We start from the raw sequence: 26,269 nt of genomic DNA, 5'->3' as shown, positions 1-26,269 counted from the left end.
CTTGGGAGGCTAGACGAGATGCAGGGGATTGAACCCGGGTTCGTCCCAAGTCGGCCATGTGCAAGGCAAACACCCTACTGTTGTACTATCACTCAGGCACCAGTAAAACACTTTTTTTATTAATTTTTTTATATAAACAACTTTATTACATACATGATTGTGTTTGGGTTTCAGTCATGTAAAGAACACCACCCATCACCAGTGCAATATTCCCATCACCAATGTCCCAAATCTCCCTCCTCCCCAGCCCACCCCCGCCTGTACTCCAGACAGGCTTTCTATTTCCCTCATACATTCTCATTATTAGGATAGTTCAGAACGTAGTTATTTCTCTAATTAAACTCATTCCTGTTTGTGGTGAGCTTCATGAGGTGAGCTGTAATTTCCAGCTCTTTTCTCTTTTGTGTCTGAAAGTTATTATTGCAAGAATGTCTTTCATTTTTCTTAAAACCCATAGATGAGTGAGACCATTCTATGTCTTTCTCTCTCTCTGACTTATTTCACTCAGCATAATAGATTCCATGTACATCCATGTATAGGAAAATTTCATGACTTCATCTCTCCTGACAGCTGCATAATATTCCATTGTGTATATGTACCACAGTTTCTTTAGCCATTCATCTGTTGAAGGGTATCTTGGCTATTTCCATACACTTGCTATGGTAAAGAGTGCTGCAATGAATATAGGTGTAAGAAAGGGATTTTTGTATTGTATTTTTGTGTTCCTAGGGTATATTCCTAGGAGTGGTATAGCTGGGTCATATGGGAGCTCCATTTCCAGTTTTTGGAGGAATCTCCATATTGCTTTCCATAAAGGTTGAACTAGACGGCATTCCCACCGCAGTGGATAAGAGTTCCTTTCTCTTCACATCCCCGCCAACACTGCTTGTTCTCATTCTTTGTGATGTGTGCCAATCTCTGGGGCGTGAGGTGGTACCTCATAGTTGTTTTGATTTGCATCTCCCTGATGATTAGTGATGTTGAGCATTTTTTCATGTGTCTTTTGGCCATTTGTATTTCTTCTTTGTCAAAGTGTCTGTCCATTTCTTCTCCCCATTTTGTGATGGGATTAGATGTTTTTTTCTTGTAAAGTTCTGTCAGTGCCTTGTATATTTTGGAGATTAGCCCCTTATCTGATGGGTGTTGGGTGAATAGTTTCTCCCACTCAGTGGGTGGCTCTTGTATCCTGGGCGCTATTTCTTTTGAGGTGCAGAAGCTTCTCAGTTTAATATATTCCCATCTGTTAATCTCTGCTTTCACGTGCTTGGAGAGTGCAGTTTCCTCTTTGAAGGTGCCTGTAGTCTCAATGTCCTGGAGTGTTTTACCTACGTGTTGTTCTTTATATCTTATGGTTTCAGGTCTGATATCGAGGTCTTTCATCCATTTGGATTTTACCTTCATACATGATGTTAGCTGGGGGGTCTAAGTTCAATTTTTTGCAAGTGACTAGCCAGTTGTGCCAACACCACTTGTTGAAGAGGCTTTCTTTGCTCCATTTAGGATTTCTTGCTCCTTTATCAATAATTAGGTGATTGTATGTCTGGGGAACATTCTCTGATTATTCAGGCCTATTCCACTGATCTGAGGTCCTGTCTTTATTCCAATAGCATGCTCTTTTGATAACTATTGCTTTGTAGTACAGTTTAAAGTTGGGGAAAGTAATTCCTCCTATATTCTTTTTCCCAATGATTGCTTTAGCTATTCTAGGATGTTTTTTGTCTAAAGTACAGGCGGGGGTTGAGTGGGGAGGAGGGAGATTTTGGGACATTGGTGATGGGAATGTTGCACTGGTAATGGGTGGTGTTCTTTACATGACTGAAACCCAAACACAATCATGTATATAATAAAGTTGTTTAAATAAAAAATAAAAAAAAGAAAAATAGAAATCACATGATCATATCAATAGACGCAGAGAAAGCATTTGATAAGGTTCAACACCCATTCTTGATAAAACCTCTCAGCAAGATGGGAATGGAATGAACCTTTCTCAATATAGTTAAGGCCATCTACCACAAGCCAGAGGCATATATTGTCCTCAATGGAGAAAAACTGAAAGCCTTTTCTTTAAATTCTGGCTCAAGACAAGGCTGTCCTCTCTCACCACTCCTATTCAACATAGCACTGGAAGTACTTGCTATAGCGATTAGGCAAGAAAAAGATATCAAGGGAATCCAGATAGGAAAGGAAGAAGTCAAGCTTTGCTGTTTGCAGATGACATGATACTCTACCTAGAAAACCCCAAAGTCTCTATGAAAAAGCTTCTAGAAACAATAGACTCATATAGCAAGGTGGCAGGCTACAAAATTAACACACAAAAATCAATGGCCTTTGTATACACCAATAGCAATAAGGAAGAAATGGACATTAAGGAAGCAACCCCATTCACAATAGTGCCACACAAACTCAAATATCTTGGAATCAACTTGACTAAAAATGTGAAGGACATATACAAAGAAAACTATAAAAATTTGCTCCAAGAAATAAGAGAGGACACGCGAAAATGGAAGCACATACCCTGCTCATGGATTGGCAGTATTAACATCATTAAAATGGCAATACTCCCCAAAGTATTGTACAGATTTAATGCGATCCCTCTAAAGATACCCAGGACATTCTTCAAGGAAGTGGATCAGGCACTTTTGAAATTCATTTGGAACAGTAAAACCCTTTAACCTAAGCATTTTTATATGTTACAGTTGTGACAATTTTTTCTACTTTTATTTTCTAACCTCTTACCTAAAAAGTTTATTTTTTTCTTGTATGTTTATTTTTACTTAATTATCCTACAAATTTGTTGAATTGTGATTTATATTTTTTGTGAAATAAGATCATTATACAGTTTGGTCTATATTCTGTAGTCTAAAGAACATCAGTAAATACAGATTCAATGATGTTTTGAAATTATTTTTTCATGTACGAAAGAGCCTTTACATTTAAACCTCTTTTACTTTATCTCCAGTTACAGTACTGTAGTAAATGATAGTCTATTACTATTTATTAGCAATCTAAAATTTTGCCTTTATATCATTATTTCTCATTACAATAACCTTTATGTAGCTTAACTACCTCTCTCCCCTGGAGTTTTGTCATGTCATTATAAACACTGTATAAATCTGTTAATCTACAGTTAATTTTTTTAAGTTTAGTTCTCAATTTCAGAGAAATAATACATATATGCATTTATATGCATATATATCATATTTTTCATACCATAAGATGCACACACCCCCAAAGTGTGTCTTGTGGAGCAAATGCCTCCTGGAGCTGAAACCTGAGTGCAGGGGAGGAGAACATCTAAAAATTAGGTGCATCTTATAGAGCGAAAAATACAGTATATTCCCATCAGTGTCAAATTCTTTTCTCTTTTCTGTATTGTTAGTAGTTGTTATACCCAGAGAGGTCATTCAGGGAGCTTAATAAAATTTAATAAATCTTCAGACATACTGAGTCCAATTTTTGGTATGCTGTTCAGTGGCCTCATTGCTATAAGGCAAATGGCTGATTTTGAGGCCATTGGGAACAGTCCTGCTACTGGAATCTTCACTAATATTTCTCCATATGAATCTCTACACAGTCCTGGCTGGGTCTCTCTCCATTGAAATCCTATCTCTTTTGCAAACACATCTTTTTACAACTCACATTTTATGTAAGGCTTAAAAAAAAAACAAGACAAAGTATTTTTATAGTCCACAGAGAAAAAATTCTTGTTCATAGTTAGTGAGGTCCTTACTGATTTATATTTGGTTGCAACTTCTTCCCCCTCTTCCCCCCTCCCCCCCCCGCAGCACATGGCGGACTGAATTATAAATGTTTTCACAGTCATTGTCTAGTGGTTTCTTTTTCCAATGCCTATTTATGAGTATTATACCTTTATTAGACTTGATACGATGGGAAATTAGAATTATTGAGGGATTATTCTGGCCATAAACTGGATGTACAAACAGATAAATTCATACGAACATAAGCACCTGACACTTGATGCAGATATTCAGGAAAGAATTCAAATAATAGTTGAAATGACATTTAAGATTAAAAATCATATACTTCATTTTAGAACATTTAGATAATTATCTCAATTCTATATACTCTGATATTATGGAATTGTAGTTAAAGTAAATTACATTAATAGTACTTTTTTTTTTTTTTTTTGGCTTTTGGCCATACCCAGTGGTTATCAGGGGCTACTCCTGGTTCTGCAGGAATTTCAGGAATTACTCCTGGCAGGCTTGGGGGACCATAAGGGATGCCATGGGTTGAACCCAGAGCTGGTTGTGTGCAAGGCAAATGCTCTACCTGCTGTGCTATTTCTCTGGTCCCTAATAGTTACATTTTTGTCTGAAGGTTCGTTGAAGTGTTAAGCCTGCAAAAGATTCTTTTAACTAATATATTTGTGTGCCACAAAAATTATTTTGAGCATTTTTAAATTTTCAAAAACAACTATTTCAATAATAAATTCCATTTTAGGATAGTTGATATATTATGAATATGATAAATATTTTGTATGTAATAAGGTAGCTTATAAGAAAATAATTTATTTTAGAATTAATATAAGATAATGTTATACAATTTATATTATAACACAAATAGTTTCCAAATATATTATTTAGTTTTAGGTATTATATTTGGCATTCCCTATTGTATTTTTCAAATTTAAATTTTGTAATATATATTGTTCTAGAATTCCCATAACTTTGTTTGTAAAGAAATCTTTGGTTCATAACTTAAAATTATGTCAAGATTAAAACTTCTTTTAAAAGACTGGAATAAAATATAAAGATTAAAGTAATTTGTACATCTTTTGCTGTGAAGATATGTAAGGAATGTTAATGTCTATTAACAGACACTTTAGTGTCTAGAAGTGCTGCAATCAAATCATATTTTCACAGTGCACAAATTTAGCAAAATATTACTAAAACCATTACAATGCTTGGCATAAAAATAATCAAATTCATTAGTTGTCTGCTTATAATTCATGATTATGATTAATCAAGTATTTATTTAAAATAATTTTAATATAAATTATTATGATCAATGTGAAAGAATGTCATATGATATTACTTAGATATTAACCTGCCTCATTTCATCATAGATGTCTGGACCAAAGTTGATACATTTTTTCTTGAAATGATAAACTATTTTATTGAAGATAATCAAAGATCAATATTTATAAGGGAAATGTATAATTTTTCATATTGGTAATATCAGTATCTAGTTTGACTTTTTTTCCCTTAACTTTATTTTTGATATAATATAAAATTTTGACCATTTTTGGAAATAATTCAAAATTCATTCATTAAAATAAATCCACTAGATATTGTTATGTACTACTTTCCCTGAGTCATGATCAGATTTTTCTTTTGTGCTCCATTTAGGCTTTCAAAATCAGTTTGCATCCAAATGTTGAGGCTTGCCCACATCAGTGAGGCTCCAAACTTTGCTTTGATTATTCTCATTTGTAGGGAAATTTCCTTACAGATGAAAATGCAAAAAAAAAAAAAAAAAAGAAAAAGAAAAAATAATTGGGGAATCTCAAAATGTACTGATCTAATATGCAATACAGACATTACTAAAAGGTTCTTTCCCCCGTTGTTTGTGTTTCTTGAAGATGTTTGCAAGTTGCTTTAACAATTACTGGAAATATTTTATGGCAGACCCAGATGACTGGGTTTCGCTTTTAAACAGATCTATTTGATCAGTCAAATTAAATCTCTTTTAGAAAAGAATGCTTATTGATATCCCAATGGTTTTAATATGACTGGTGGATGCTTTTGAGAGTTTCTGTTTTCTTTATATTTATGAAAATGTTTTAAAATGATTTAAAAATCCCATTATCTGTGTACCTGAGAGTTTGTTTCCTGCCTACCAATGATAGGGCTCAAAGCTGATAAGCCTTAGAAATGGAATGAACCAGGGCTTTACCACCTTGTGGGGAATCTAATTTCAAACCAAGAAACCATAAGAGGAAATAATTACTGTGCATCTTTAGTTTAGATCTTGAATATGTCAAAATGTTTTGGTTGGCTTGATTCTGAGGATAATTTATTCAAATATACCTATAGCTTTTCTAGGGTGTCTAAAATACATTAGACTCAAATCTGTTATCTACTTTTGATACCCATTTGACGCTGCCAGTTCAGATTAAAAAACCAATGTTCTAATTTGAAAAGGCAAGTGTATTGCCTAAATACAAATTAAGTGCTTCCTTCACTCCATTTTAGATGAGGTTCAAGCCCTATGACTTTTAAATGCTAAACTTTCAAATACTTAGACTCAATTTCCTCCTGTGTTTTTTTTTTTTTTTAGCATTTCTGTAGAACACAGTAACAGTTCACTCAAACTTCTATTTAACACTTTCAAGAAATTTTCTGAAAATATTGTTATTTTGAGTGGATAGAACTGGTTACTTGAAATAAACGATAAAATCCATGGAAACTTCTGTTCTACTATTCAGGATAGATATATGTGTTACCAGTTTTCAAATCACTCAAAACTCCCTCTTCCATGGACTTCATGTGAATAAACACATGGATTCTAAAAATGACTCAGAAACAGCAATTATTCTTCCATGTGTATCTCACTAGTTCTTCAAGTTTTCTATTGGCTTGAATGTTTTCCATTAAAAACACCGTAATAATCCTTCTAAAGAATATGACAATGATATTGAAGATGATTTGACATAAGCTTCTCTTCTCAGCTTCCAGTACCTTTTGATATTTAACCCAAAACTTTTTAAGCTTAATTATCCCCTTTGAAAGGAAAAATCATTATCACCCACATATATTGTCAAGCAGACACCAAATAAGCTGTAAACTTGGCTATATTATGTGTTTTAATTACATGAACTAGCCATAAAATCACACTTATACAAGAATGTACCATAGTTTACACTTAGGCAATCCCTGCCTCTAGTTTTTCTTTTTTTTTTTTCTCTTACTTATGTTCTAATCATATTTTTCCTTTGTAAAACAGATGATATCCCATCTCTTTTTTTAATATCTTCAGTTAAATACCAAGATTACAACCATGTTTATAGTTGAGTTTCAGTTATAGAAAGAACACCCTCCTTCACCAGTGCAACTTTCCCACCACCTAAGCCCCCCATCGCCTTCCTCCTCCACCCTGCCTATATTCGAGAAAGGCATTCTGCTTCTCTCACTCATTAACATTGTCATGATAGTTGTTAGTATAGTTATTTCTCTAACTGCACTCACCACTCTTTGTGGTGAGCTTCACATCATGAGCCTATCCTTCCAGCCTTCATCTCTATTGTCTCTGGGCATTCTAACAATAATTTCTTTTATTTTTCATAAACCCTGCAAATGAGTGAGACTATTCTGTGTCTATCTCTCTCCCTCTGACAACCCAGATACCCAACAGTGGATGAGTGGCTAAAGAAATTTAGGCATATATACACAATGAAATACTATGCAGCTGTCAGGGAAAATAAAGACATGGAATTTTCCTACACATGGATGGACATGGAAGCTGTTATGCTGAGTGAAATGAATCAGAGGGAGAGAGATGGATGCCTATAGTTTTTTCTGTACTTCTACACATCACTGAAGTCTTGATCATATTCATTTGTTGGGTTGAAAGATACTGACCCATCTACTTCCACTCTATGTTAAAAGTGAAAGGAATTATTTTTTTCTCTTTAAGATTTATAAAATCAATAATATATTTACCTTGTATATGGTTCTTTTTTGTAAACCTAGTCAAGGAAGCTTCTCTAAGATTTATATAGTATCTTATTAATAAAAATTAAGTAAGCCTAGGGGCCGAGCGATGGCACAGCGGTAGAGCATTTGCCTTGTACTTGCTTGACCCAGAAAGGACCTCAGTTTGATCCCCCAGCATCCCATATGGTCCAGGAGTGAATTCTGAATGCATAGCCAGAGTAACCCCGAGCATCACTGGATGTGGCCCAAAAATAAAAAAAAATGAAGTAAACCTATTAATTTAGCTGTATATTAAGCCTCAATCATGCATTGGTTGTGTAATAATAATAATAATATAAATTACATAAATACAGTTGCCTGTATTTCTAATTTTTGTTTTTGTTTTAAGCTCTGAGCCATTCCTTGAGATATCAGAATCACCTGTATGGGACCTCTTCTCAATGTTTTTTTTTTTTCTTCTCAATGTGTAATAGCTTAAATAAGACAATTTATTTGTCCATATTATAAAATTTAGGGCTAGATTTAGAATATAGCCCATGGGTCCTCACAGACTGCAGGCAACATGAAACATGACGACATTTATTTGATGCATATGGTGTTTTTTTGTTTTTGTTTTGTTTTTTTTTTTGCCACTGCTGCCTGTCCTGCATAGTATCTGATTTGTCCCAGGCTGCAATGCTCATGTGTAGGATATCACCACACTCTCTGACTCCCCTCCTTTCTCTTGGTCTCTTGATTCCTTCTTTCTCTCAGACTTTGGCATGGGTTCTCCAATATGGCCAATGGGCCATTATTATTCATAGTTTTATTTTAATTATAGTCCAGCCATCCAACAGTATGAGGGACAGTGAACTGGCCCCCTGTTTAAAATTTTTGAGGACCCCTGTCACACAATTTGTAATCCTCTAAGTAACAAATGAATAAAAAGTGCCTGAAGTAAACTACTGATAAATGCTAACTTTTGTGACTCTTTAAATCAGAGTCAAGAAAGGAATTTGAGTTGGAAATAGGCGACCAAACAGAATTTATTTGTTTAGTTTTTCGTGAGTCAGCTCATATCTGCGTATTACATTGTTGATTTTTTAACATTTTATTTGCGACATCATGGTTTGCAATATTGTTAATGACAAAGTCTTGTTAATTACAAACCCCCAAAATGCTTCATCCCTTACCAGTTTCTCCTTCCCTCAGTCTTTATCTCTAGGTCTGCAACAATCACTCCCCAGCCTGAAGCCTTCCCCACCCCCCCCCCAAAAAAATAAAGCACTCAATTCTCTACAACAGATATCAGGTTCTGTTTTCTTTGGCCATTTGTTATTTATTCCGTTTCTTCATATCTCACATATGAGATCTTTTTCTATCTTTCTCTCCTTTTCTGACCCACTTCACTCTGAATGATAACTTTCCACAAAGCGTCAAATTGTTTGATTTTATCCTTTCTTGAACCTGAATAGTATTCTTTTGTGCCTATCTATCACATTTTCCTTATCTAATCATCAGTTTATAATTTTAAAGGTCCTAAATATTATCTGTTAGGTACTTTGAGAAAAATGTCTTAAATAAGTTGTAAGCTGCCAGAAAAAGGTGGTAATATAGTATAAAAGTAGAAGAAAATTAACTTAAATTTTTAATTTCTCTCAGGAATTTAAAACTTTATTTTAAATACTTTTCTGTTATAAAAGCAATAAGCTTCTATGTCACACAAATAAAACTAGGTATATGAGGTAGTTATTTTCTTTTAAAACTAATTACAAGCGATTATTAGTGATTTTGAAGTGATTATTAGCAAATATAAATAGCCACCGCTTCAATTTATTATATAATTATTATATGGAGAAACTACTAAAGACACATAACTTCAGAATTATATTTAGACTATTTCAATAATTATGGAAAACTCAATAATCTATTATAATAAAACCAGTTATACCCTAAATAAACAACAACTAATGTCCTTTAAAAAGTGTTGATAAAAGGGTATAAACCAGTAAGTAACTAATAGTATGCTGATTTATTGCCAAGTTCTTTCGCATACTTAATTTTACTTCTCAAATCAGACAATTTTAGATGAAAGGATGTAAAGGAAAATGATTCCCCTTATATCCTCATGCTTAAATAATATGTTACAAGCACAATATATTCAAAAATGATTATTTTGTCATAAGTGAGACATGTATTTTTATTTATACTAATTTTTGAATTATTTTCTATTAAGTCATTGCAAAGATTGTCGACCTAACAGTAGTACTAGCTACTAATTTTTCTAACCATGCATGACTCATCTGATCCCACAGTAGTTGTAGCTTGCTTGCCTGTTTTTTCCCTGAAATTGAAAACAACGCCTACAAAAATATAAAACACCAGTGCACATCTGTTCTACATAGCAAGACAGCAGAACAACTTAAGTTCTATTAAATTGTTAACATTTCATTAGTTCACACATGGATTTTTGGAGATACATACAAATATGACTTCTCTAAACTTTCTGTGTTGAATGTACACTGTTGTTCAACTACTTGTTTTTTTTTCCTGCCTGCTCTATGGAGAAGCCAATTAGGAATAATGGGAAACAAGGGGTAGGCAAAACATCGCAGTGCAGTGTTCTTTCCATCTGTCTGAGAATATATTTCAGCCAAAAGTGGATTTGGGGAAGAAAACAAAAAAGCCATAACACATGCTCACACACAAAAATATCCGCATATACTTTGGCTGCAAATTATTCTGGTTTGTTGTTGCTATGTTGTTGCTTGTGTCTGTTCTTGTGTGTAGAATCGCCATCTCCTCATGCATGTGTTTGCAAACACTCTTTGTGTGCTTGGCGTTCACCTTTATTCTGGAGCAGGTTACAGTTAATCTAGAGAAAAAGAATTCATGGGTATGACTGTTGGCTGAAAAACCCTTCCTCGCTCCCAAGTCTTTCTTTTAAAGAATTTTCTCAGCGAGATCGAATATTCAATGATCAGGTAACTAGTGTCTTATAATTACCTGACTTCATTATAACCATTAACAGTTTCTGAAAAATATGATATGTTTCTCTAAATTTCTATGTATTAGAAATAAAACTGGTTGATATTTTCTCCATAACTGTGAGGAGTTGAGTTGTCTTGGATTGTCTTGCCAAATAACTGGCAATAAAGCCATCACAGTTTCTACCAGACAGACCCCTTTCCCCACTTTTTGATAGGAAGCAAAAGGAGCAAAAGGGGATCTACTTAACGAAACTAATATTAATTATAGAAATCCCTTTGATTTCTTGTGAATATGTAGCATCATTTAAAATTCTCAGTATGTTACGGAAGCTGCAATATGTGATTTTTGCATTTTCACTGACAGTATACCCATAATTCTTGATCATTATTTTTTTTTCTTTTCAATGTCAATTCTGGCCATTGGTGACTGCGCTCTCTCTTTCCTAAATTGTTGTCTTAACCACATTCTTTACGAATATAATATTGAAGGCTCATAATATTGAAGATGACTCCAGGATGAATCCCGAGTTTGCAGACCGAATAAAACAGCTTGATAAAGAGGCATCTTACTACCGCGATGAGTGTGGCAAGGCCCAAGCAGAAGTCGACAGGTTGCTGGAGATCCTCAAGGAGGTAGAGAACGAAAAGAACGATAAGGACAAGAAGATTGCGGAACTGGAGAGGTAAATTTTGCGGCCATGTTGTGCGACTCGTTGGAAATAAGTGAATACTGATTGCTTAGTTGCCTTTTTCGGGTCTTGGTGGATTTGGAATGCATATACGATGTATTTCAAGTTGAAAGAAGTTTTGTGGGAGGGATAAGGTGTATTAGGAATGATGTTGGGTTTCTGAAGAATACTCAGAAGGCAAAATGGGATGATAGCATGAGACTGCAGGTATATCTTCAGTATGTAAGGAAATACTTGTCAATTTTTATTGAATGGTGCCATGTTCTAGCATCTATGTCATCAAAGCATGTAAGAACATGACTTTGACTACCTGTAACCTTTTGTGTTTTCTTACCAAAGACATGCATTTGTATCTAAGGTTTGTCTCAAGCAAAATATAGTTGGGAATTCATTCAACATTGATGAAGATTTTATTATCTTTTGGATATCTTGGGCACATAAGAACAAAGTCATCGGAGGGATTATCCTTTAGGAGTCTTGTATAGCATCTGGTAAATATATATGAATAGGGAACAAGACAGATTTACCTGATAGCAAATTCTTCGCAGGACACATGTTCCAGAGTATTTAAAGTTTTCACATAACATATTGCCTTCTTATATTTATATTTAGTATGAATTTTTAAAATAAGTTTATATCAATGGTTTTTTCTATATTTAATAAAAAGGTAAGAATTTCTGAAGAATATTGCATAACTCCCTAATCTCTGAAAATTGCCTATTGGTTCAGCAATAAGGTAGAATTTGTCATTCCTAGATTCAGTACATATGGAAGAGATCAACAAATTTTGAATAAATCAGTGAATGTTTGCCAACTCAGATCAAAATACTTGTGAGGCCTTATCAGACTTCAAAACATATGCTGGGTTTAAATATTGCTTCTGCTTCATGCCAACTGTGAAAACTTCACTAAAACTAACTCTCTAAAAACCCATTAAAATGTAAAATGCTTTCTAAGTACAAAGTCTTAATGTCAGGTGCGATGGTTATATCTTTGTGAAGAGTTGAATATAGAAATAGATTCTTCATATTAAGAAACTATATTAGATGTTTAGGTTAATTAAATTAAAATTCAACAGTTTTAAATATAGTTTTGTTGCTATTTTATTAAAAACCTAACAGTTTCAGGAGAGTCTGATTTTTTTAATTCAGTGCAAGCAGTTTTAAAAATAAATTTAAGAATTTTTCTCCCCAAGAAAAATAAATATATTAAAATTTCCAAGGCTTTTCTTTTAATTTTAATATGTCAAAATCTTCTGCCGATCTATTGTTTCTTAAAAACAGTTAATCTTATATGTATATATGTTTTTATTTTGGAACTAAGTTCTAGGATCAAATAAGCTAGAAAATGCTTATGTGAGATCACAGGAAATTTATATTATTATATAGGTTAAAAAATAAAAGACCCCAAAACTATTGAAAACCTTCTGGTGATTGTCTTAATGGCCAGGAAAAGGCATAGATATAAGTTTTCTTTTTTTTTTTTTTCGTTTTTGGGTCTCACCCAGCAATGTTCAGGGGTTACTCCTGGCTCCATGCTCAGAAGTTGCTCCTGGAAAGCTCAGGGGACCATATGGGACGCCGGGATTAGAACCGATGACCTTCTGCATGAAAGGCAAACGCCTTACCTCCATGCTATCTCTCCGGCTCCGATATAAGTTTTCTTGACTCCTTGCCTATTATTCTGGGAAGCAATGTACTGTAGTTAACACTAGAGAGAATATTCATAACATACTAGTAATCATAGTGATTTCCATAGGTTATGTATGAACTCATTTATTTTAGGTGTCCTGTAAGCTCATGAGTTTCAGGACCATATTTTTTAGTTAATATTACCCACAACACAGGAAGTTTCATCACCCCCAGTTTGCAGATGAGAAAACTGACTGTACAGATCAAAGCACTTGCAAAAGATGAATTTATGAGTCCTAGCCTGGGATTTGAACCCAGATCTAGCAGAGCCTGAGAATGACTGTCCCAATATGGACCAGAAGAAAGTAGTCCCATAGGACCAACTATACATGCAATCAGTGAAAAGGCATTGCTGCTGGGCCATAGGAGAGCGACCTTATTTTTATTAGCTTTCATGAGGTAAGTGATGTGTCCCAAATTTGGAAGACTTCCTCCACCCCACCCCCTTGCACTAGTCCAGCTCCCCAGGAAACTATAATTGAAAATCAGGGCCAGCTACTATAAATATTTGCATAAAATAATAGAATCATCTAATTGGGCAGCGGGATTTAGCTGGACGGCATTGACATTAAGTCATCAAGAATATTCTCATTTTTATTTCCTCAATATGGAATGCATTAAGACAACAGTGATTTTACAGACATTTATCTTTATGCACTTTCTGCACATTTCTTTATCTCTGCCTTTGCCTCTCCTTAAAGCTGAAGCCTCCCAGGCACTGTAATTCATAAAACGTGTGGTGGGACTTGATTCTGTCCCAGTTCTCTATTCGCTTGTGTCTTGGGCCCAGCAAAGAATAGAGTCTGGGAAATGTCTGAGAGCCTCGGGCCCCTAAGGAGGTGGGGGTGGAGATCAAGAGGGGAAATTTCTTGGGAAAAGGAGAATTCAGCCTTGGCCTGCCCTTCTTGAAGCATTATCTGCCGGGCTACATATGTATTTCGACTCAAAACATCTTCCTTGGACTTGTCAGGCAGTTCTTTTCCAATTGGGCAGGATCTCCATTGGCTGGCGAAAATGACAAAATTCATGCTTCATAACGTTGGGAGCTGAAGCTATTTTAGCCATCTGACATCTATCTCCATTTTGGAATGTTTGCACTTAAGTTTGTGATTTGGAAAACCAAAAATTGAACTTGAAATACATTTGTGGTCTGTAATGTAACCTACCGGAGTGAACAGACCTCTTGTTAAAAGCAGCGAGTATTTGAAGATATTCCAATTACTTCAGGCGTGTGTAACAAAAGGTATAGGGTTAAAATGACTCAAAGGCCAGTGACTTTCAAAGGCCAGCTTCCTGTCGGGGCAATTTATGTTGCTTTTTATTCTCAGTATTTTCCCATGTTCAATTTTTTTTCCCACTGTGCCCATGCTCTGACTAGCATGTGCGGGGTTGGCTGCATTTACCTCTTAAATTCCGCATCGATGAGATGTTTTTGAAGCGGTTAAAGACTTTTCTCTTTCAAATGCCTCTTCCTTTAGTGTAATACTAACGTATAGCTCTCCCGAGCTGGCGTTTGGTTAGCTGGGGACTTTTGTCTTGGGATATGGATTTATATGGAGGAGTTTGACACAGGTGAATTGGAGACCTAGAACAAAGGCTCAGAGAATTGTTTCAAATTAGATTGAAGATGGACCACAGAGATAGTACAGTGGGTAGGGTGCTTGTTTTGCATGCGGCAGGCCCAGGTTCATTTCCTAGCATCACATAAGGTCCTCCTGATTATTGCCAGGAGTAATTCTCAGGTGCAAAGCTAGGAGTAACCACTGGGCACTGCTGGATATGGCCCCAAACAAGCAAATAAACAAACAAACAAACAAATAATCTAATTAACAAAAATTACACTGTAGTCTTAATTTAGCCACCAACACAATATAAGTTATATGCTACCAAATCTAGAAATAAAACATGTATTTTTTATGCCAGTGCCCATCAAGCTCTTTGAGTTGTATTTAGTATTAATTCAGAGGAATAGTTGTTCAGCAGTCAGACAGGCAAGGACTGTCTGAATTTTTGGCCTTTTTATACCTAGGAAGGAACCAGTCAGTTGCAGTTTTATGTAATTGTTCTAAATGTGTTAGAGGGTTGTATGTGGTTGTTTTGAGGACAAGAAATGCCTAAATTAAGCTACCAGTGTGATCCTTTGACACATTAGATCTTTAGGGTTCTATTCCTAAATTGCAAAAGAAAATGTGGTAGGACCAAATTATCTGAAATAGAATCTAATACCAATGGCCATAGGAATAATGAAAAATTCTTACAGACAGTCGCCAATAATTTACCTAAATTAAGGTTGTAAAACAAATTTTTCCTTCTGAATTTATTCAATATAACATTCTGACATAATTTCTTTAACACCTTTCAGAATTCTTTGAAAACATAAATGCAACCTTAATTTTAAAACTATGATAATCTGTTCTAGAAATTTCATGGCACATGGGAGAAATTTGATATCAATCTCTTTGTCTTGATATAGGTTCTTACAAGGTAATGTTTATTTATGGTTGTTAATGTATTTCAGGAATTTCTTTCAAACAGTGGTGGATGGTCTTATACCATCCCCAACAATCTTTTGTGAAGGGTTCAAGTATATTGTGGAATATTTCTGAGAAATCTAGGACCCCATTGGAAAAATCATCTAAATTTTAAATATTTTAGTTTTGTTATTTTAGTTTTTAAGTGTCTAAAACTTGGCCAGAGATTTCTGTTTGAACCATTTCTCACACACAGAAGGATTGGAAATGGCAACAAGGGAAGGTATAATATATAGATCTAACCTCCTTTTGATGAATTATACATTCATGATCACAAAACAGGAAGATTCCATACTCAAGGGGTTATGAGAACAATATTCTCGCCACATGCTTAATCTCAGTTTTTCTTCTTTTTTAATTTTTATCACAATAAGTCAATGAATGTTCTTGTCCAAGATTTCTCATAAGCATTTGTTTGGTCTTCCCTTCTGAATGATAAGATTTACACTACTCCTTTAATATTTATGAACTGGTGGAAGCCACGCCAAGCTGAAAGCTGGTGAAATATCTGTCTCCTTTGTTGTTTGAAAAGGACTTTAGAGCACTTACCAACATGAATGCCCACTATGCCCATGATGGTGGTCTGAATAAGATCACTTATTTTTCGCTTGTCATGAGAGACTTTATTATGTTGATGAATTGAAGAGATATGTCAAATGGTTTACTACAAAAAATGTTGTCAAAGCGCTTATTTTCAGTAGACGCAGTAGACTCGTTTTCACAATGGAAAAAGGTACTCTCAGCAACTTACCGCTGACTGCTTTTGGGAGGTGAGCAGGCCGAGCAGGGTCTCCTCAGGAGTTCGTAGGTTCCGGTAGACACTAAAATGATACTTTTGGAATGGAAACCCCAAATTGCTCTGCTCCTGTGATTTTTAGGAGTGTAGTGATACTATCACATAATTTACTAATTTCCATAATTTTTTTTTCTGATCTCAGTGCTTACAGCTAACTCTAATAACATAATTGACAATTCTGTTTGCTCAATAATGCAATTTCATATGCACACAAGTAGAAACATTCTACATAAATATTTCACCAGAAAATGGCAGCTGCTGCTGCCCTCAGGTTGCTGTTTCACATCAGTGTTGGTTGTGAACAGGCAGAAGAGAGCAGATGTCCTGTTTCTCATGTGTAATATTTAAAATTACAGATCACAGTTTAAAGCGTGCCCAGAGATTCAGGGGGTAATAATAGACAAACGTTGCTTTCTTATTGTCCTTCATTTGGTTATAAAACCTGCTGATATAACATCTGTTGGCTGTATGTTTCAAACTAATGCGTTTCCTCCCTTTTATTCTCTTTTGCTATTCCCTTTCCTTTCTGCTTATCCTCCAAATTGCTGCTTTCACCCTTGCTTCAATCAGCTTGACTCTCAGGTCAGTACTTTCATTTTTTTTTTCTTCTAACCACCTTCCCCACCTAAGCTTAATTTATTGCCTGTTCTTGTTTAACAAACGCATTTCTGAAATGGTTTCCCTCTCTGGCCACACCACATTCCCTCCCGCCTCCTGCTCCATTTCTTCCCATGCGAAGAAGTAAAGTCTATTCTATGAAAAGCCTGTCTAGATGGGAAAAGGTGAAGAAGAAGATGGAAATCAATCACTGTTGGATTAGCTGATGCATTCTCTTCTTGGATTATAAAATAATCAATAAGACACATCATGAAATCATGATGAAAACTCCCTAGAGCATTTCTCCCTGAGCAGCTCAGAACATTGACTTCATAACGATGAAACACGGCACAGTGGGAAAAAAAAAAAAACTTAATTCAGAGTGCTAAATTTAACGTAGGAGAACAAAAGATCTGTTCGTGACACACTGACTTAAAAGCTAAATTTAATAGTGCAAACTGTTTAGACTTCATTTAATAAAATCACAATGTTTCTGATAGATTTATAACACATTTTTAAAGTCAGTTTTGAAAATTATCAGTGTTGTTGGTAACCATATTGTACAAAGATGTTATTTCCTGTCATTGTTATTGGTTTTTAACTTTTCTAACCTTCAGTTTTATTAGCCCTAAGACATACTTTACCTACGGAATACCACATTGAACCCAAATGTAAAACTAGGTTCATTATATTCTTGTGTTAAGAGGTGTAAAATGGACATTTTGTTTGAAAATTACATCCCAAATTTTATTCTTTTATGGTACCAGATCCAAATCAAAAACTGCCCTTCTCTTTTAATAATTTCTAATAGCTAGTAATTCCTTAATTGTTCCACCCCATGAGGTTTAACAGAGAAAGCTCACTGTAAAATTTGAGCTATCTAAACTTTACGAATAATGGAATAGCCCAACATATCTGCCTCCTGCTCTTACGAAGACAAAGTGTAATATTTTATTCTCCCTTTTGCACCTTTGCAGAGTCTGAACTGTTTTGTTTTCTCATCATGACTTATCCTCAAATAGGAGACCAGTGCAAGTGCACCAGCAGTGAATAATTTCAAAATTAGGTCTCCTTTCCACATATCAATTTCTATCACCTACTACTAACCCCATCCCCTATGACTCACAGTCTTTAAATAATAAAAATAATTGATATTAATAAAATAATATCTAATAATAGGGTTATTAATAAATGGAAAGGATTATTTCATAATAATCCTTCTCCTATCACACTATGAGTTCCATAGGAACAGTGTTAAACTTCCTCCCCAATGAAAAAAATCCAAGACTCACTCTTATAATTTCCCTGAACAGAAATCAAAAGCACAGTACTACAGAAGGACTCTCTAAAATCCTCCAGACTATTCTCTCTGTATTGCCCCTGTGTACAGAAACGAATATCACAAATGCAAGAGTCTCTTGGCTGTTACTGCATCCAAACTTTTCGTCTCCCATGTTTTGGATCTGCTCATAGAACGAAGCTTAAGCTATTCCTCCCTGCCTGTCATTTTTTGTTTTCTCTTCTCCTTTTGCCTCTCCCTCTTGCTACCCTTTTACCCCAACCTGTTGACAGTAAAGCCCTTGAAATTAGGAACTCCTGTCACATCTCAGGTTTCCTGCATGGACCTTTGCGTGTGATTCACAAGCATTCTGCTATCATTATGTTTAGGACTTGTATTGGGCCCTATTTTCCCCCCATTTTTCTGGTGAATAAGCATGAGCTCTGACTGTTAGTACACAAAATACAAGATGAGGGCTCTGAGAGGTAATGACACAATTTCAGGACAAGGACACGAGTATACACTTTTGTTTTAAATATATAGATGACATCTGGTTATGCAACTTATGGTGGGCCTGGTGAGATTCTGATCATTCCAATATCATTTGGTCTGTTACCCCAAATGAAAATTTTTGATAAACTGTCTAGTTTTGAACAGTCTCTTTTTTTTTTCAGCACAGAGGGACTTGAGTAGCCCAGTTCTACCAGAAACAAGAAAAGATACGAAAGCATTTTTGAGTTTTGATAGAACTAACAATTTTTCCCAATAATCACTTCTAAGTTTACCACTTAAAATAAAATGAGATGTTATGATAGGACGGGTCGTAGGCTTTCTAGAATATGTGCGTTGTTTGTATGGCTCACTTTTGGAATCCATATACGTATTTGTGTGTATATACATACATACCTATGTATGTGTATACATAAACATGTGTGTATGCATGTATCAACCATACTTTAAAATTTTTGCGTGCTCTTTCTTAGTATAGATGTTTGTAGTTTTCCCCACACCACCTCACTTCCCAGTCTGAAATGCCTTCCTTCTCTTTTCTGACTTTATGCAGACTCTCGTGCAAATTCATGTGGAGTATTGAGTCTGATTCTGTAAACCTTTTTATCATATTGTAGACCTTATGAGGATCTACTATCATATAATAAACCTTTTGTGGTTCTCACTCAAGAAAACTTTATTCCTTTCAAGAATCTCTTTACTCAAAACCCAATGATACGCTGGAGATGTATATCTGAATTCATTGAACAGGAGGGCAGATGTGATATCTAATCATTTCTTTGCGGGATTATGCATATCAGTTACAAGAGATGAGCTTATATAGATCAACGCATACAGCAATTGGCAAAAATAGTTATAGTTTAAAATTCTGCCAGAAAAAAAAATCTATCATGTAAAATCCAGAAAACTCAGGATGTCTTAGGATCTCTCAGCTTCTAACTTGCTTTCCTTGGTTGGGTCTCAATATCACCCATACAAGGAAAGGTGCTGCCTTAGAAGGAAGGTCTTGAAGGATTCTCCTTATGTAAGTCTGAAGTGGGGACCTTGAATGACAGGCACAAAAATCTCCCTAAAAAATAGGTTCAAGCTACTGGCTAGCACCTAGAAGCAGGCACGAGCTCATTGTTACAGAGTATTGTCAGACATTTCTACCAAAATAAATTCGGTGTGGCTGCACTCTCAATACCCCATTCTAGAAAAAAAAAAAAAAAGAAAGAAAAAAAAAAAAGGTGAGATCACGTCTTCTGAAACTTCAAGGCTTACTACTCCCTTTTCCCCCAAAAATGATTTAAAAAAAAAAAAACAACCTTTCCCAGAGCATTGGGAAACAAAGGAGGGAAAAAATGAGGGAAGGAAGATATTGCTCTTTGCCTGGATTATCTATTTTTATCTACAGATTCATGGGTGATACTTACTGTGTACTTGGCTAGATATTTTCTACATGATGGCCTGAAAGCTGACCGATTAAGAAACTAAGTCATTTACAAAATAGTACTTATTGCTTTCTTCTTTTTTATTTTTGTCTTTATATTGCATGTTGATATTGAGAGATACAATTTGAGTAGCCCTGATGTGAAGAACAGTACTTAGGTGTCCATATTGAATGAACCATTTTTTTTTAATGCAGAATTTACTTTTAAAAACAACTGTAGCAGTAGCGTACTGACCTTTCTTTCTTAGTGGCAAAGATCAAATTGGAGATCCTGAAAATGCATTATATTGCTCAGGTTAATGCAGCTAGAAAGTAATGGTGTTTGACTTTGTTGTTCCTCTCCCTGCCCCACACAATCAATTCTTTCTGATTTACAAATGGATTCTCTTGCTCCAATCACAAACAAGGTAAAAGCTTCAAGGGATATCTGTGCAGTTTTGTTTGTTCCTTCCACAGCACCCAAATCTGGTGTGGCTAGCTAGAACATTTTTCAGGAAGTGTTTGGGAAAAACCTCTGCAATCAGATTCACCATTATCTTTCCTCTCTCTCCTGCCTACTTTCACCCAAGAAAATTCTTTGTCCATGGATCTAGCCTCCATGGATCAATTCCAGTGCCCACAACTCCCAGTGAGTCCCCAAGCTCGGTTCTGTGTCATAGTCTAAAGTGGCAGTTAAGCCTCTTGAATGTTGATGAATAAATGATGGTTGAACAAAGGAATGTCCATGACTATGCTCATGCTCTCCTGTCTTTTATTTGGTTTCCATAGAGAACTGCTGGCAGGTTTCTACTGAAGGCTGAATTTACTAAATAGTGCATTATGCCTAGTTTCAAACAGGAAGCATTGATAAGTAATATGGCATAAATTTCTGTCGAATTATGTTTGAAATTTCAAGAAAAATAAAAGGAAACTAATATAAGAGAATGGGAAATATCTTGAATTTACCTCATTTCTTCCTTCCTTCCCTTTTTGCTTCCTCTTCTTTTCCTTCTTTTGTTTTCTACTTCCATACCTCTATTAATTAAAGCCCCCTTTCCATTTAAAGACATGTATTGAGTGTTGATATATACTTATAAAACAGACATAACCCTTTTCTTTTACAGAATCCAATGATTAATACTTCCTACAAGGAAGGATTTGGCCACCAAGGAAAATAGTTTGTTCAATTTGTTCTAATAAATGGAAAATTTCGTCTTCAGGTCTATTTTAAAATTGCCTTTCCTATTGGCATGGAAAGGGTTATCCACAGGTCACAAAAATAATTTCCCTCTTTAAATTGCCTTATACTAATACTGACATTTCTGGTGAAGTGTTAGAAAATTTTATGCCCAAGCCTACCTGGTAGGAAACCAGAAATCAGTTGATTTTTTCCTTGGGTGAAAATATTTTATTGGGGATGGAAAAAGTTGTTTCCCTGATTCACAGCTCCTGCAAACATAAAGTGCAATCTATATTTAGAATGGTTTTGAACTTTTGAGGTGTAACCACGATTGGTTCTTGCTCCTTTTCGACATTGCTTTAGTGTAACTTGCCACGGTAGCAATTTTTCTGAGCTAGCTCCAATTTGTAGAATTTGGTCTTCACTGTAATAAATTTTAAAATAAAAGGAAATTTTAAAATAAAAAGTTTATTTTATTTAATAATAAAATAAATTTGTTTTATTTATTTTAAAATAAAATAAAATTTTAAAGAAGAATAAAGTATTTATATAAATATATTTTTCATTTTTGAATTGTTGTTCTACTCTTCTGTGGATTCGAGAATGTTGAAGACCATTGGAGGAATATAATTTGCTCTATATATTACCTATTTAGTAGTGCTTGTATATCGCTGTATGGAAGTTGCTTGGTGATGAGTAAAGATATTCTCAGCTCATAAATCTGTCAAAATGCCAACAAGAATAGCAGTAGTAAAATCAGCAGACAATCTCAGGTAGCCCTTAATAAATCCTGGACCCTAAATGTGAAATACCAAATTGTTATATTTAGCCTTCCATTTGTAGTTTTTCCAATAAAATTTCCTTTCACCATTCCTCTCTTACTCCTGGCTTTGGTTGGAATTACCATGTGGATAAATATCAGCAAATAGTAAATCTCTCAAAATATGTTAGACTTTTTTTGGGGGGGTAATGTTGAAATGTAGAAGGGATTTTTTTTTAAAGAAAAGAAATTTCTTAGTGTTATTGTAAATCACTCTCTAGAAATATAATATCTTATTTCCTTTATTTGGGTTTTCTTATGAAATGTGAATTCTGTCACTTCATTACCCACAATGCCAAATCAAGTTGAAGGGAAAGCTATCCAAATTGTGACGAGGATGGCCCTCCTTAATGTAAAGGTGCTTGCACTTTTCATACCACACATTGTCACATTCTGAAAAACCTACCTTTTGGGGGGGAGTGACGTTTAAAAATTGGTGAGCACTCTGTAAGTTCCACAGAAGAAATTATATTATTATTAGCATATATGCCAAAAAACCTGGAAATTTTATTTGTCTGATAAATTAATAATACATAAAAATAAATAAAGTCTGATAAATTAATAATATTTGGTGCTGGAGAGATAACATGGAGGTAAGGTGTTTACCTTTCATGCAGAAGGATGGTGGTTCATATCCTGGCATTCCATATGGTCCCCTGTGCCTGCCAGGGGCAATTTCTGAGCCTAGAGCCAGGAGTAACCCCTGAGCGCTATATATATATATATATATATATATATATATGTATATATATTTTTAATGCTTTACTCTTTTCTAAAGTAAAAAATGAATATTAAACTCAATGTATATGAAAAATAGAATTAATATTAAGGCACACATTTATTTTGTTTTAGGTGCAATTGTTTTATTACGATTAAAGAAGGGTTATTTTCTAAGTTGCACCTCCTACACAGATAAAGTTGACTATGTAGAATTATTTTTGTAGCAAAACCTTAATTCTAGAAACTATAGAGTATGTCGTAAAACAAATACATTTCCCTTTGAGTAAATCTCTGTGGCTTCCTTTTCTATTCATGAGGAAGAAATGAGACCATAACTCAAACCCAACTACAAACATGATCGTAATCATGGTGCTTATATAATATAAATATAAACAGAACACCTATAACTACCATGACAATGATAGTGAATGAGACAGGTTTTAATCCACTTGCTGAATAAACCTCTTTTCAGCTTCCCCCCCAATTGATCATATTGTTAATACAAATACTTTTTATTGGCATTTATAAACACCAGTACATAGTAATTTATGCTTTACATTTTTTCAAGAGAATTTGAAAACTGAACACTAAAATTGTTGAAAAAAGTACCCTTCCTTGTGAGACTATAATGTTGTAAAGATGCAACACTAGACATCAGCAACTCTTAAGACCCCTTAAAGCGGCATGAGGTGAAAAGATTTCAGACAGAGAATTGCTTGGAAAAATGTCACTTCAAGTCTTAGGAGAATGCCTCTAGAAAATACTGAAAATGTGCCTACCACCTTTCTTAGATGGGGACTTGAAGAGAGTGAAGTGTGTCTCATTGGCCTTTGCTGCTGGTCAACTGGAATATTCCTGCTGGAGTGATCTTGAAGTGATGTGTGAGCTGAAGTGTAAGAGAGTGGTTTTAAAATTAACTTCAGAGCCCTCTGCTGTTTCATCATATGTCAGTTTGATGGTTCCAAGGACAGCATGATCTGTTGCTCGCAGATAATTACCGTGGAGAGAATGAGTTGATTATAATACGAATAGCCAGAGAATCTTCTGATAACCTGTGATGAGTGGGCCTTGGTGAGAAACACTCACTGGGCAATTGGGTTTAGGTGTCCTATCGCTTTGGTGAGTGTGGGAGCCCTTGCGTCTCCTATGCATATAAAATATGTGCTTTTTTAGGGGTTCCCCAGCTGATGCATTAAGAATATTATTAGATTTCATTGGTGTCATGTCTCCTAGGTCTAGTATTACTACATATTAGCAGTTCACACACAATTTAGGTTATTTAAAGTAGTATTTTTCAGAACATTTCATATAGAAAATCAAGTACTTCCTAAGAAACATCATTGTCACACGTTGGACACACAGCTACACATCTTTACATCTGCCTTCGTATATAAAATTCAGTGATATTGTACTTATGTACTTACATCTTACCTACATTGACTTGTGATTAGAATATGCATTTAAGGTAGAGCAATCTAGCACATGGTATGCAGATATCAGTTCATTAAGTAGTAATGAATGTCCCAGTTATGGTTCTAATGGTTTTCATGCTGAGAGTTGCAAGTGAGTAGGGAGATTATGCAAGAGAGACATTCTTAAATCCTATTAAAAGCTACCAAAGGAGCCTCATTTGCTTTTCTTGTTGTTCAGCACCAAGTTTTTAGAACATAATCTTTAGATATTTTTGCTTTTGCCATTGTTTTTATTTTTAATTTCCAAGTCATTAATAGCTTTTGAGGAAAACATTTAGTGGTGATTGTAGTATAATAACATACACATTGAAGAGGTATGAATCTGTACCCCTAAAATACTTAATCATGTTAGCTTACATGATCTAATTAAAAAAAGATTAAAAAATAAAATAGAGCATATGGCATCATGCCCCATTTTGGATGCCACATGTTATTTTCTGCAATATTTGGCACATAATAGTCACTTAAACTAGGAAGTTTTAAACTGTTTGGTTTAACATGAAATAACAAGAAATGTGGGATCCAAATACTTGACACATATTGGTAAATTAAATATGAAATTTTAAACTGTGTGGCTTAATATATAGGGAGACAAAGTTTACAAAACAGGTAATTGGTAAGGAATAGTAGATAACTATAAAGGTTTATAATAACTGTAAGGTCTCAAACAGAATCATTGCTGTGAGTTCTTTTTACCTAGAAAATTCATCTAGTTCTTATTCAAAAGTAATATGTATATCTTTACATATGTGTATGTGTATAGAGACTATTATATAATATATCCTTATAAGACATATAAGGATATATATATAGAATACATAATTATATATATTATATTCTTATATTTATATAGCCCATATATAAGATATTTTGTATAAATATATATATTTTTAATTTTTATTTTGATCATAGTGGCTTACACTTTCACAGTAGTATTTTAGGTACATATTAACATTGAATCAGGGGGATACCCACCACCAAATTTGTCCTCTCCCCTTCCCCATTCCCTTTCTGCAACCCATATCCCCCACCATCATCCCCAGGCTGCTAGAGTAGGTGGTCCCCTCTTTGTCTAGCTTGCTATCAGTGATCATATATCTGTTTGGTCTTGGTGCCCTGCCTTGTTTGTACTTTTATTTGAGAGGCTAAGCTAGATAGATCCAGTTATGTGGTTTTGTTTGAGGGAAAGAAAAGCAATAGAATGGGGTAAAGAATAAGAAGGAAAAAAATTAAAAAAATTAAACTACGCTGAAAATGGGCAGAGTCCTTCTAGTGACTATCAACCTCAGTTTGAGAGAGTACATGGAAAAGTTAATCGAAACACCATTACAATACAAAAAGAATTGTCAAATTAAATATCCAGTGAGCACTACAGCAATAAAGACAAGCACCACACAATAGTCTCGGTTCTGAAATCAAATCATTCTGGAATGTAAAGATATATTTATATTAAAAATAGTTTTTTTACATCCATACATCTTTTCATTTTACTTTTTTTAAACAAAGTACCTTTTAGATCTTTCCTATCTGTTCATAAATTTTGTATTTCTGTATTTCTTTATACCTTGTACTAGTCTCCTCCTTAAAGAGCTTTTAGGTATTTGTAAGACTTTCCTCCTCATATATCCTGTCTGCTATATTAGTAGTTTGGATATGATTTTGCAGAATAAATCTAAGGAAAGCACAGTTCTAATTTCAATTTTTTTAGTTGTTCTTTATAAATGAGCTTCTTCTTAACTGTTTGGATTTTTGTCAAAATTGAAGGTGAAAATATTATTAAAGAGTAATTTTAATTTTTTTATCTTATATGACATAATTATTAAGAGAGATTGTACAGAATATAGGGCATTTGCCTTGCACATGGCTGGTCCAGATTGGTCCCTTTAGCCTGCAAGGAATGATCTCTGAATGAAAAGCCAGGAGTA

The 26,269-nt window shown here is 34.6% G+C and overlaps 1 protein-coding gene across 3 annotated transcripts in view; it reads left to right on the top strand.

Moving 5' to 3' along the window:
- ERC2 (ELKS/RAB6-interacting/CAST family member 2) overlaps nucleotides 1–26,269 on the top strand; it is a 1,176,444-nt gene that overhangs the window by 586,965 nt on the left and 563,210 nt on the right. For all 3 annotated transcript variants that reach the window (XR_007497514.1, XR_007497513.1, XM_049776157.1), the window contains exon 12: nucleotides 11,138–11,331. Coding sequence is in view for 1 of the 3 variants with exons in the window: in XM_049776157.1 (XP_049632114.1) it covers nucleotides 11,138–11,331 (194 nt within the window). In the remaining 2 variants the exon portion in view is untranslated. The remainder of the gene's footprint in view (nucleotides 1–11,137; nucleotides 11,332–26,269) is intronic.

The sequence above is a fragment of the Suncus etruscus genome, chromosome 7 (genome assembly GCF_024139225.1).
Source record: "Suncus etruscus isolate mSunEtr1 chromosome 7, mSunEtr1.pri.cur, whole genome shotgun sequence".
NCBI lineage: Eukaryota > Metazoa > Chordata > Mammalia > Eulipotyphla > Soricidae > Suncus > Suncus etruscus.
This window is presented reverse-complemented; position numbering and strand designations above follow the sequence as displayed.